General features: G+C 47.4%; 1 protein-coding gene across 1 annotated transcript in view; it reads left to right on the plus strand.

The window, feature by feature from the left end:
* Positions 1–12,419, plus strand: part of FLI1 (Fli-1 proto-oncogene, ETS transcription factor) — a 119,508-nt gene that overhangs the window by 55,132 nt on the left and 51,957 nt on the right. The window contains exon 2 of the mRNA XM_032167874.2: positions 9,211–9,422. Within this exon, the coding sequence (XP_032023765.1) occupies positions 9,211–9,422 (212 nt within the window). The remainder of the gene's footprint in view (positions 1–9,210; positions 9,423–12,419) is intronic.

The following is a 12,419-nucleotide window of genomic DNA, read 5'->3' on the forward strand; positions in this document are numbered from 1 at the left end:
AGCAAACCTCTTTAAGCCTCAATTTTCCTTTCAATAATATGAGGATCCTAACTCATATTTTAAAAGGTTAAATGAGGTGATGATAGTAAAAGTTCCTTGGAAACTTCATGTCATCAAATAACACACGTTCTATTTGATCGTTCTCATTTAAAAATGTGGTCCTTGTTTGGTTTTTGTCTGTTGTTTATTTTGTTTTTGTTGTTTGGAGATAATTCCACTATGTGTCTATCAGAGGACTTAGACTTTAATGCTGAGATCGATTTCCCCCTCACTGTGTGAACCTAGAAAGGTTATGCTTTGTGCCTCAGTTTCCCCACCTGGACAGTCATGGTGCTGATTCCTGCCAGCCAATGTCAATAACCACAGTGAAAGGATACTCAGACAGTCACCTCTGCAGCCTTTGAATATGGGTTTTCGGTTGCTGAGTAAAATGCTTGGAGATGTTCCGGTTACTATGGCTACATCAGAAATTACCCCGAAACCTAGTGGCATAAACCAACTATTAGGCTCATGAGTTTTGTTATCCTTCACTGAAGGCTCGTCACTCTCAAGTCTGGAGGTTGATGCTATGGTTGGCTGTGGCCTGGGTTCCTCTCCTGTGGGCCTCTCCATACGCTTTCGCAGCTTGGGCTGATTTGAGCTTCCTCACAGCATAGTGGCGATTTCCACGGACTAGAGGCCCAAGAGAGAACAAGAAGCAGGTGGAAGTCATAACACCTTTGTCACCTTGTCCCGGAAGTCATGCAAAGCCATTTCTTGAGGCAATCATAAAGTTCCATCTGAGTTCAAGGGGGGAGAAAATAAGCTCTGCCTTTTGACGGGAAGAGAGAGGCAAAGATCAGAAATATTCTGATGATCGTTTTGAGAAAATGCAACTGTGCCTCATGCAAAGGAGTTTTCAGTTAATGCTTGATGACTGACTAATATTTCCCACCTTCTTCCTTATCTAACTTTCCATAAAATTTACCTCCTCTTCCCTTTTCCTTCCCCGCCCTTTATGCAGTGGAAATAAGGAGCAAGAAATGCGCGCATGTAGAGAGGAGAGAGAAGCAAAAGGCTTGGCCTTGCTAATAGCAGCCACCTGCTCTTGGCACTTCAGATGAGACTTGGAGTGACCCCAACCCAGGCTGATCACCCCCACTGCTGCAGAGCCTGCTGGTTTCCCAAAGCAGAGAACACAGAGGGCTTTGCGCCTAAGTATCTTGTTCGCATTTTGTATTCTTTCCGACTGTCAAGAGAAGGGACTTCGTGTCATTATGCAAATCATGTAATAAAAAGCCAAAACTAGTGTGCTCCCTGTGGTGACCCTGGGTAACGGATATGCCAGAGATTAGCGTTCCAGAGCCCTGCACTGGGAGCGGCTGAGTGGGCCCACTGAGCAGGGCAGCCACAGGGAACTTGGTCGGGTTGCTTTCGACATTCCTTTCACCGGCCATCTCCAGCCAAGCCGGTCAGCCCCAGACAACTGTCCTTAGGAGATTCAGGGCAGGACAGAGGGAAAGGATGGGAAGGACACAATGGGACATTGGTGCTTCTCAGGCCCCATGTCTTGGGTCATTCTGTGTTAGAAATAAAACTCAGCCTACGTGTAAGGAAGAACAGAGGGAAAGGGTCTCCCACTCATGTTTACTTCTGGCATTTTTCCTCCTCTAACTCCGCTGGACTCATAACTGTGAAATATTTGTTCCTTCCCACACCTAGGATAATGGCAGAAATTTCTGTTATGTCTTCCCGAATGAAATGGGGAGACCCTCGAGCCACCCTCTTCCTCTTTCCTTGCCCCTCTGGAGGCTTTTCCATCTCGGCCTTAGCTAGACTGTTTGGAGATGCAATTGTTTGCTCATCGTTCATATCGGCCAGGCCATTGTGGGGCCGTGCTCTGACCACATCCCCATCACTCAACTGATGTGCACATGAAAGTGACATTTGACTTAATCTAAGGAAAACAAATGTTGGAAGACACATTTGTGAGTATAAAAAGAAAAGATGCATATAGGCACATATATGTGACAAATTCCAAAATAAGTGAAGTTTTTAAATTCATGAATGCACAGATGTACCCATGCCATTCTTCTGATAGTCACTGAGTATGTGGTGTACAAACAACAGTATAAATAGGTGCTAGCCACCTACCATTTCCATTATCTCACAACAGATGCCTCCTCTCCTCATTCACAGGGCTATTCAGGCTATGTAACAGAGCCTTATCTATGCCACCTAGAGGCCTGGACTCAGAAGCCAGAGACAGGCAGAGGGCTGAGCCTGCAATGGAACGACACCCATGGTTTTAAAGGAAGAGTGGACACGCCGATTAGTGAAATCAGCTCTGTTCTCTAGGAGCCCATGGGATCTGCATTTCAGGCTCTATTATCACCAAATCTACTTATTAGTAATTTAGGCAACTAATCTTTTAAACAATCAACATGCGGAGAAGTAGGTATCGCTCTGGCTTTATCTGAACTCCCTCTTGACCCATCTCCAGCCCAGTGGTTCTCACGCCATTTCTCAGCATTGGCCTTCATGAAAATTTTTTTTTAACTTTTTTTTTTCTTTTGAGACACTGTCTTACTCTGTTGCCCAGGATGGATGGTACGATCATGGCTCACCACAGCCTCCACCTCCTGGGCTCAGGTGATCCTCTCACCTCAGTTTTCCAAGTAGCTAGGACCACAGACACACCATCACACCTGTTTTTTTTATTTTTTATTTTTATTTATTTATTTATTTGAGATGGAGTCTCGCTCTGTTGCCCAGGCTGAAGTGCAGTGGTGTGATCTCGGCTCACTGCAAACTCCGCCTCCCGGGTTCACGTCATTCTCCTGCCTCAGCCTCCCGAGTAGCTGGGACTACAGGTGCCCGCCACCACGCCCGGCTAATTTTTTGTATTTTTTAGTAGAGACAGGGTTTCACCATGTTAGCCAGGATGGTCTTGATCTCCTGACCTCGTGATCCACCCGCCTCAGCCTCCCAAAGTGCTGGGATTACAGGCATGTTTTTTTTTTTTTTTTTTTTTTTTTGAGAAAGAGTTACGCCATGTTACCTAGGCTGGTCTTGAATGCCTGGGCTCAAGCATTCCACCCGGTTCAGCCTCCCAAAGTGCTGGGATTATGGGCATGAGCCATTGTGCCCAGCTTTTTAAACAATTTTTTTCTTTTTTTTTCTTTTGAGACAGAGGCTCACTCTGTTGTCCAAGCCAGAGTGCAGTGCCGCTATCTCGGCTCACAGCAAGCTCTGCCTCCTGGGTTCAACCGATTCTCCTGCCTCAGCCTCCTGAGTAGCTGGGATTATAGGCGCCCACCAGCACATCTGGCTAAGTTTTGTATTTTTAGTAGAAACAGGGTTTCATTATGTTGGCCAGGCTGTTCTCAACTTCCTGGCCTCAGATAATCTTCCCGCCTCAGCCTCCCAAAATCCTGGGATTACAGGCATGAGCCACCATGCCTGGCCATATTTTTAAGTATTTACTTTGTCCCAAGAACTTCAGGTGCTTGATTTAGGTACTTTACTCATATTATCTCATTTTATCTTTATCTGGAATTACCAGGTTAGGTACTGATATTATCCCCAACCTACAGATGAGGAAATGAAGTTCTTGGAAATTGTACTAGATGCGTAATGAGCAGCAGATGAAGCTTGGATAGAAACTCAAATCTCTCTGACTCAAGATTTGTGCTCTAAGTTACAATCAACACCGGAGTTACACTTAAAGAGCTTATGGGCTAATTGAGAGGACAGAAAATTCACAAGAAAGAACCTGTAAAGAGTAGTGGTTATGTGCTTAGGCTGTAGACCTGAATTTGGTCCCACATCTCACTAATTTTCTGTGCGACTGAGCAAGTTATTTCACTTTTCTGAATATCCATTTTCTCATCTGAAAAAATAGAGTACATCCCTCATAGAATTGCCAGGAGGATTAAATTAGGTTACTCATGTAAACCGTGTTTTGTATTTAATAAGTGCTGTGATTATTACTACTTTTATCTGTTTTCTGTAACGATGACAGAGGGTGTATTATATATCATGTACTAAAGGCACCTTGCCCAAACTGGAGGAGAAAAAGCATCCTACCTATTCAAGTGCATTTTTGGTAGCGTGCCCCAGCTGGATCCAGGACCAGGAGGGGGTCGTGGAAAGGAAGCATTTCTATTGGCAAATGTGAGTGATCTGCTGTAGCTCATATGCCACCCCAAGCAGCTTGCCTTGCCAGAGGTCTCTGGTAAAGGGGCATCATTGGGTACAAATGTGCTGGGGCACTTCCCTGCCTGGAACAAGGGACCCTATGCCACCCTCTGGATCTAGGACTCAGTGGCTCTGGACCCACAGACCCAGCCTTTCCAACGTACTGCAAAGGAAAGTGCTTCTCAGAAGCCAATGACTAAGCCAGCCAGGGGGTTCCTTTTACAGTGACAATTGTCGGTTCAAGAAGGAACCCCAGAGCTGAGCCCCACATAGGGCTAGGAGCCCACGCCTCCTGTCTTTCTCACTTGGAAGTCAATTTTACATAGCATGGTCTAAAGCCTCATGGACCCCTCAAGTCTTTTAAATAATAACTAACTTCTCTTCCCTTGAATAAAATAATCAGCAACAACAGGAGAAGCAAAGTCATTAGAAATGGAAGGAATGTAGTCCCTCTGAGGATGGCTGGTGAATTTGCATGCTGGTGCTCTTTCTACACCCAGCCTATCACCTCAGTTAAGTCCTTATTGATGATTTATCCGTGGAAAGTTCTTGAACGCTAGCAACATGCTTATTTCTGTAAAGAGCTTTAAGTACAAGGAAGAGTTTTAAGTTTAAACTTTAAAAAGTTTTAAGAGTTTAAGAGCTTTATAAGACACACATGAAATAGCAACAGCTCCTCATGTGTAACAAGCTGCAAATAAGTGAAATTTCTGCCAGCTCGGCAGCTTCTCGCCTGCAGACGGCAGCAGCCACATCAAGTTGCCCAGACTCATTCCTCTTGTTTGCCTTCTCCGTCCCTACTCTGGTCTTCCCAGAGCAATTTGGAGAAGGCTCCCTACTGCCAGTCGCATCACAAAAATGACAGTGTACTTGCCAAGGGCATGATCTTGGGGTGCTCCTAAAGCTATTGAACTGCAAAAGGGGGTGCCATTTATTTGCGGAAGCGGCAAGAATGCTCTCCTCCCCAACTCTGCTGTTTCATTTGGGTCTCAAAGCAGCTTGTTGGGGGCCTTATCTCCCCAAATCTTTTATTCCACTTAGTGGCCCTCACCTCCCTTCCCTTGCCCATATTGGCTTTTCAAATTCAGCCCAGTGAGCCAGACAGGGAACCCTTCTCCTTCATCTTCTCTCTCTTCACAGCCCCCATGATCTATCTCTTCTTTTCTCTACATTGTAATTGAAAAAAAAGCTTTTTGTCTAGCCATGATTGCAAATAGAAGGGGGATATGTGTGTGTGTGTGTGTGTGCACGCATGCATACCCAAAGCGGTATTCTCACGAGCTGTTAACAGCTCAAAGGAGTCATAGGTCATCATCAGAAAGGTTTCATGGAAACAGGAAGCTCTCAGGAAGATCTCACTTACCTTACACAATGGCAAAGATAATTGTGCATCAGGGTGAAAGAGTAAAGAAAGGTTATTTGCAGCAAAAGGAACCATAAAATTAAGACACAGAAGCACACCTGAGTAGGGCTTGTCTAATGGAGCAGTGAGAATAGTTAGAATTGGACAGAAGTTACAGCAAGAGGAAGTTATGCAATGTAAGGGTGGCAGGTGGGACAAAGATGACCTTTGGAAGACAAGTGGCTGAGAAGAGATTTGCTGTGGTCCATCTCTAGGGAGCTCTCTGGGGTTTTTGAGCAGATTGTGGCAGGATGACAGCGGTATTCACAACTTGCAAGGGAGCTGGATCCAGCCAGGGAGCGCACGAGTTGTACTGAATGAGGGAAGAGCATGTCAATGGGTCGTCAGGGAGGGAAGAGTCTCAGAGAGAAATGCCCAGACTGGACAGAAGTGTGAGGCATTCCCGGTGAAACAGGACACTCTCCTCCTACAACGTTGCCACTTGATTGGAGTTTCCTTGATTGTGAACTACATTCTTAAGGAAACTTCTATTCCAAAATGAGTTCAAACTGGTTTCGTGCCCTTTCTACACCTACACTCTATCTCATCACTTGTTTTTTCTAGCTGTGTACCACTCACTTCCTTAAGAAGTCTCTCCCAGGTCTGCCTTCAGAACTGCTGGCTTTGTCTGTGTTCTCTGTGTATTCTCTTTGCTGTGAGTCTTGATTTTGCCATCTGCATGTCCCCTTGGTCAGGACAATCCTGTGTTCACTGTTGCCTGGTCCACCCTCTTTGGGATAATGATGGGAGGAACTTTTTGCCCATCTATGGAGCATCACTGTGCCCAGCCCTGCCTCCCGAGCTTCTTTGCCTCTGATATTCCATCATCTTCTCCCCTAACCTAGAAGAGGGAAGGGAAAGAAATTATTTTACTGGAAACTCCAAGGTTCATGAATGATAAACTAAGAATGTAAGCCATTCTCTACAGCAGAGGATGCTACCTGATTCCTGAAATGTCATCTCTTTTTGTAGCAGGACTGTGGTGCATGTTCTTCACTCTTATCACCAAAAGACACTTAGGAGTCATAGGTGGTAATGTGTCCTCTGCTTCCAGTGTGGAACTCAAGGAATTTCATGGAGTCAGGGACAGCTGTCTGAAAGGTTGCAATGTCACCCTTTTCAGCTCAGAACCATAATTCCTTGAGCCCAGATAACAGTTCAAAATTTAGGATACGAAGCCAAATCTGATCTCTAGCTGGAATCACGAGTGGATATAATAACCAAGAAACAAATGGTTCTGACAAGCACAGCTTTACTCTGAGCATGACTCAAGGGCATCTGGTAGAATATGAAGAAGGATCCCAGCAGATGTTAGGTCTAGGGAGATCCCCTCAGTTGAGGGATGTAAGTGTTTTAATACTGTGTGGGCAACTCTGCTTTGAATGTATGTCTGGATGCACCTACACGATCCAAAGCCTTCTGGTGCAAAAGCAGGACTCCTAGAGTATATTCCAGTATTTTTTCCCCGATCCCAGCTGAAAACAGCCATAGAAGAGCCTCTCTTTTTGAATTATGGCTGTCTGTCTGCCGGGGTGGAGAATGGCCCTGGGAGACAAGAGACAGCCCGTTCTGCAGGTTGTAATTCTACAGGCATATGAAGAGCATTCATTCTGAAGAAGACATTCAATTCAGGAATGTGAATTACACAAGGAAGGTAGACAAATCCCAACTTTAACAAGTGCTGTTCACCTATCACTACATTTTCAAGTAAAGGTGGTGTATCCATTTGCTAGACTTTCCATAACAACATACCAGGGCTGAGTGGCTTAAGCAAAAGAAATTTATTTGCTCAGAGTTCTGGAGACTGGAGGTCCAAGATCAGGGTGCCAGCAGGGTTGGTTTTCCTCAGAGTCCTCTCTCCTTGGCTTGCCAATGACTGCTGTGTCCTCACGTGGCAGCCTCTCTGTGCACACACTCCCCTGGGGGCTCTCTGTGTGTCCAAATTCCCTCTTCTTATAAGAACACCAGTCATATTGGATTAGAACCCACCCTATCAGCCTCACTTCACCTTACCTCCTTAAAGGTCGTATCTCCAAATACACTCACATTCTGAGCACTGCGGGTAAGGGCTTCAGCATATGAATTCTGTGAGGACACAAGACAGCCCCTAACAGGTGGCCTAAGAGAATCTTTGTTTGAATGCTAATAATCATGATGCCTACATGTTCTGAGCATGACTCACTATGTGCCAGAGACTGTTCTAAGTACTTTGCATGTATTATCACAATTATAGATTATATAATTATTGATTATATAGATTATAGATCAATTATAGATGACTACCATCTTCTCTGAGGACTTACTTTGGTGTAATTATGTGACTGTAGTGAACACTATGCCCTGGTCCCTGACCTTGGATGCCTGTGATCCGATGAGACATGGAACAATGGGAGACTCTTACCCTCATCTTTTGATTGGTAGCAGATCTCCAGAATGGCAAAGTTTTTTAGTTGTTGTTGTTGTAGTTGTTGTTTTGAGACTGTTGCCCAGGCTGAATGCAATGGCACGATCATGGCTCACTGCAGCCTCTACTTCCGGGGCTCAAGTGATCCTCCCACCTCAGCCTCCCAAGTAGCTGGGCACATGCCACCACGTCTAGCTAATTTTTTCTTTCTTTCTTTCTTTCTTTTCTTTTCTTTTTTTTGTAGAAATGGAGTTCTGCCACATTGCCCAGGCTAGTCTAGAACTCCTGGACTCAATAGATTCTCCCACCTCAGCCTCCCAAAATGCTGGGATTACAGGCATGAGCCACCATGCCTGGCCAAGGCTTCTTTTCTTAATCCATGATCTCCCAAAGTCACACCCAAGTCAGTGATGGGATAATATGAGTGGGAGGACCCAACAACCTCTTTCGGAGGGTCTTGCACTGACTGGCACTTCGCAGGTCTGAGACTCCTCTTTCGTCCTTTGGCTGGCTGAGTCATCAACACTGAGATCTATAGGATGCACCAGCACCTCCTGGAGGGCCCTCAGCAAACCGCTGAGCATTTCTTACAAGCTACACCCCCACACCAGATCTTCTCACTTAATCGACCTATCAGCTCTGTGCTAAAACTATTTTTATCCCTGTTACAAATAAGGAAACTGAAATTGGCCTGGCCACAGCCATGGGCCCCACCCTTCCCTTGTGTGACCTTGAGCAGCACACCTAGCCTCTCTGGGTGGATCTCACTGGCCTTGCCTGGAAAATAAATGCTAGATCTCATCTCCCCCTCATTGATGATGACTCCACTCAGCATAAGAGGAATTTCTGCTTATGCCTGGAAAAATCTAGCATTCACACACCGCCACAATACTACATTCCATGCCAAGTCACCACTATTCTTGGCCTCCCTATTCCTACCCTCCTTTTTGGGGGTCCCAGACTACAGAACCAATAAATGAACCCACTTTCATGATTCCTCCATCCCCACTCCACTGCCCAAAGTCCCTCCTCACCCAGGTAACCTGCAAACACCCATCTGGTTTGCATAAGGGCAAACCTGCCCCCTGGTGTGTGAGTCAAACAGGAACTTCCAGACAAGCTGTCTTGGGGCAGCCCTGGGCCACCTTGCCAGCTCAGAGCAAGAGTTTCACTTGCTTGGGTGAAGAGTGACACTGGGCTTTCTGTCTTTTCTCTGGCCCTGCAGGAGGCTCTGTCGGTGGTGAGCGACGACCAGTCCCTCTTTGACTCAGCGTACGGAGCGGCGGCCCATCTCCCCAAGGCCGACATGACCGCCTCGGGGAGTCCTGACTACGGGCAGCCCCACAAGATCAACCCCCTCCCACCGCAGCAGGAGTGGATCAATCAGCCAGTGAGGGTCAACGTCAAGCGGGAGTATGACCACATGAATGGATCCAGGTAAGCTCGCCAGACCTGTGCAGGACTGGGGGAAGGCACAAAGTTGCCAGATCTGCAGCAAGTGGCTTCTGGCACTACAGGTTTTTGCAGCAGATGGGGCTCTGGAGCTGGGCCAGGAAGCCTGTGTCAGTCCCTAGAGAGCTAAGGCAGAGAGGGCCACAGAAAAGATGGGGTGGAGTAGGGCTAGGAAGCCCCCCTGGCTCTCTGAGGCCCATGAAGCCCTCAGAGGCCAGGTAGGAGTCAGGCCCCAAGCGCCTATGCAGACACTCATGGAACACTTATTTCTTGTTAATCCCAGGCCCAGGTCCAGTCCTCTTGGGGACAGCTTAGCAATAAGCTACTCTTCCCTGTCCCATTGAAGATACTTAACTCTTCTGGGCGGGTCTCAGCAGAGCAAAAGCGACCAAACCATTCTTTAGTAAGAGTGGAGAAGGGATGAGGAAGGTGTCTACCTTCCGTGGGAGCTCACTGTGTCTGGGAGGGGGCAGGCACCTGGAAGGTGTGCATGAAGGAGGTACAGCACTGGGTCGGCTCAGGCTTTGCTTGTAGAAATGGAGACAGGAGGGTCCAGGGAGAGAAAATCACACGGTCATGGAAGAGGACAGTAGACAGGTGGCCTCAGTTTCACGTCCTGCCTCTGCCCCTTGGGCAAGTCATCGAAACCCCTCCGAGCACCAGCTTTCTCCTTTCTCAAACAGGACTGGGGTATTCACTTCCTCGTGGCTCCTCACTCTAGCGTCACTCTGATGCCGCAGGGAAAGGACCTGGGATGGTGCCTGAGGCACCTTAGTACAGTGCTCTACAGTGACAGTGACTGTTCTGAGCAAAGACTTGAAAGACAGAGAACATCAGCCTCATTCACAAAATATCAGATAATCTACTGGGCCAAAGGCACAAAGAGATGAAAATAAAAAGTAAGAGAGGGCCCTGAATGGCAGGCTGAAAACATGTGCCATTTATTCCACAGCCAGAGGCTGACTTTGAGCACAGATGTGGCATTTAACCCAGAGGCTGACTTTGAGCACAGACGTGACATTTAACCTCATCAGAGCAGTGACTTAAGACTAGTGAGCTGACAGTCCTTGTGCACAGAGGGTAGGATGGGAGAGTCAGAAAAACAAGTGAAGAAGTTAGTAAAATATCCCAGATAGGAAATAATGAAGTTCTGAACTAAGTGATAATAGTGATTATGGACACTGAAAAAGACAGGAACATAAGGGCGACAGCAAAGAGATGATTAACAGGGCTTAGGTGAATAAAGTGTGAATGAAGGGGGTACATGACAGGAAAGAATCAAAGGCGACTAAAGCCTGCACATTTTAAAGGCTGGTGCTGTGAGCAGCCGCAGAAAGGTGGCACAGGAAATGCTTTCGGATGGGCTGTCAGTGTTCTCTTTGAGTTTCCTTGTGAGCAATCGGTAGAACATCCAGATAAAAATGTCTACTAGGCTTTGGGAACTGAAGCTCAGATAATCTTTCAGGCCTGGAATTTAGGTTTGGGCATCATCTCTAAGGAGTCTGAACTGTGGAAGTGGATGAGGTCACCGAGGAAACCAGTCTGGATTGAAGAGAGAGAAGGGAATGAGCATGGTTGGGAGGGAGAACCCCGTCGGAGCAGCCCGTGGCCCCAGACCTGCCTGTGGGAACTCCCAGCCCTACCACATTTCAACCCCACTAACCAAAACCAGCGACTGGGATCTCAGCCACCTTTCCAGATCCCAGGATTTCAGGAAGGCTCAGAGGTTCTGAGCCTGCAGCCCCTCAGATGAATCTCTCTCCAGAGGTAATTCTGCTGGTGCCGGAGCTCCTAACAGTCGAAGGACATGGTGTGTTGAACGATTTCCCATATTATCTTACCACTTGTTCCCCATCACTGTACTATGAAGTAGTTACTGTAACTTCATTGTTACACAGGAAGGCAAGCGGGGCTTTCAGGGGAGAGTGCTTTGTCTAAGGATTTAGAGGAGGCAAAGCTGGAGCCCGAACCCAGGCGTTTGGTTCCAGCCCCACGTGCCATCCGTTAGGCACCCTTCCGCTCCCTCTGCTTGTGTGTCGTGCTTTTGCACCACCACCTCATTCCTGCCAATGCCCACCTGGTGGGGAGGCCTATTCTACGATGCCTCCTAAATGCGGCCCTTCCCCAAGGAGCTCCCAATGCTTGTTGAAGATCCAGATTACTCTGTTGCCCAGGCTGGAGTGCAATGGTACAGTCTTGGCTCACTACAACCTCCGCCTCCCAGGTTCAAGCAATTCTCTTGCCTCAGCCTCCTGAGTATCTGGGATTACAAGCACATGGCACCACACCTGGCAAATTTTTGTATTTTTAGTAGAGACGGGGTTTTACTATGTTGGCCCGGCTGGTCTTCAACTCCTGACCTCATGATCTGCCTGCCTTGGCCTCCCAAAGTGCTGGGATTACAGGTGTAAGCCACAGTGCCTGGCTTTGTTGGAGATTCTCTGGCCTGTTGTAACCTGAATCCACCCACTCCTTACCTCCACCACCCCTGCCTGGTGCAAGCCAGCAGCACCTCTCCTAGGCTTCTGCAGGGGCATCCTGCTCTCCCCACTTCCTACTGCCTTCCTGAAGTCTATTCTCCAGAGAGCAAGCAGCCAGAGCTATGCTTTCCTCATTTGTAACCCTCTTGCTCAAAACTCTTTAATGGCTTATGACAAAATGCAAAGCCCTTAGCGTGGCCCCACCATCCCTCCAACATCCTCTTTACTGCCCCCTCCATCCCATTTCTTCCCTCCACGTCAGCCTCATGAGACTCTAGCTGCTGCTCCTAGACCCCCAGGCACCCTCCTGCCCCAGAATCTCTTCCCCTGGGCTCCTTCCTTCTGGAACGTTCCTACTCCATCTAGTCATATGACTCTCTCCCTCACGAGTTTTGGGTTTCTCTACCTGAACCTCACCTTTTCAGAGGCCTCCCCTGGCCACCTGATCAAAACCAGCGCCTCCTCACTCTTTACCCTGCTTTGAGTGTCTGTCCTAGTTCTT

This window comes from Hylobates moloch, unplaced genomic scaffold (genome assembly GCF_009828535.3).
Source record: "Hylobates moloch isolate HMO894 unplaced genomic scaffold, HMol_V3 SCAFFOLD_11, whole genome shotgun sequence".
NCBI lineage: Eukaryota > Metazoa > Chordata > Mammalia > Primates > Hylobatidae > Hylobates > Hylobates moloch.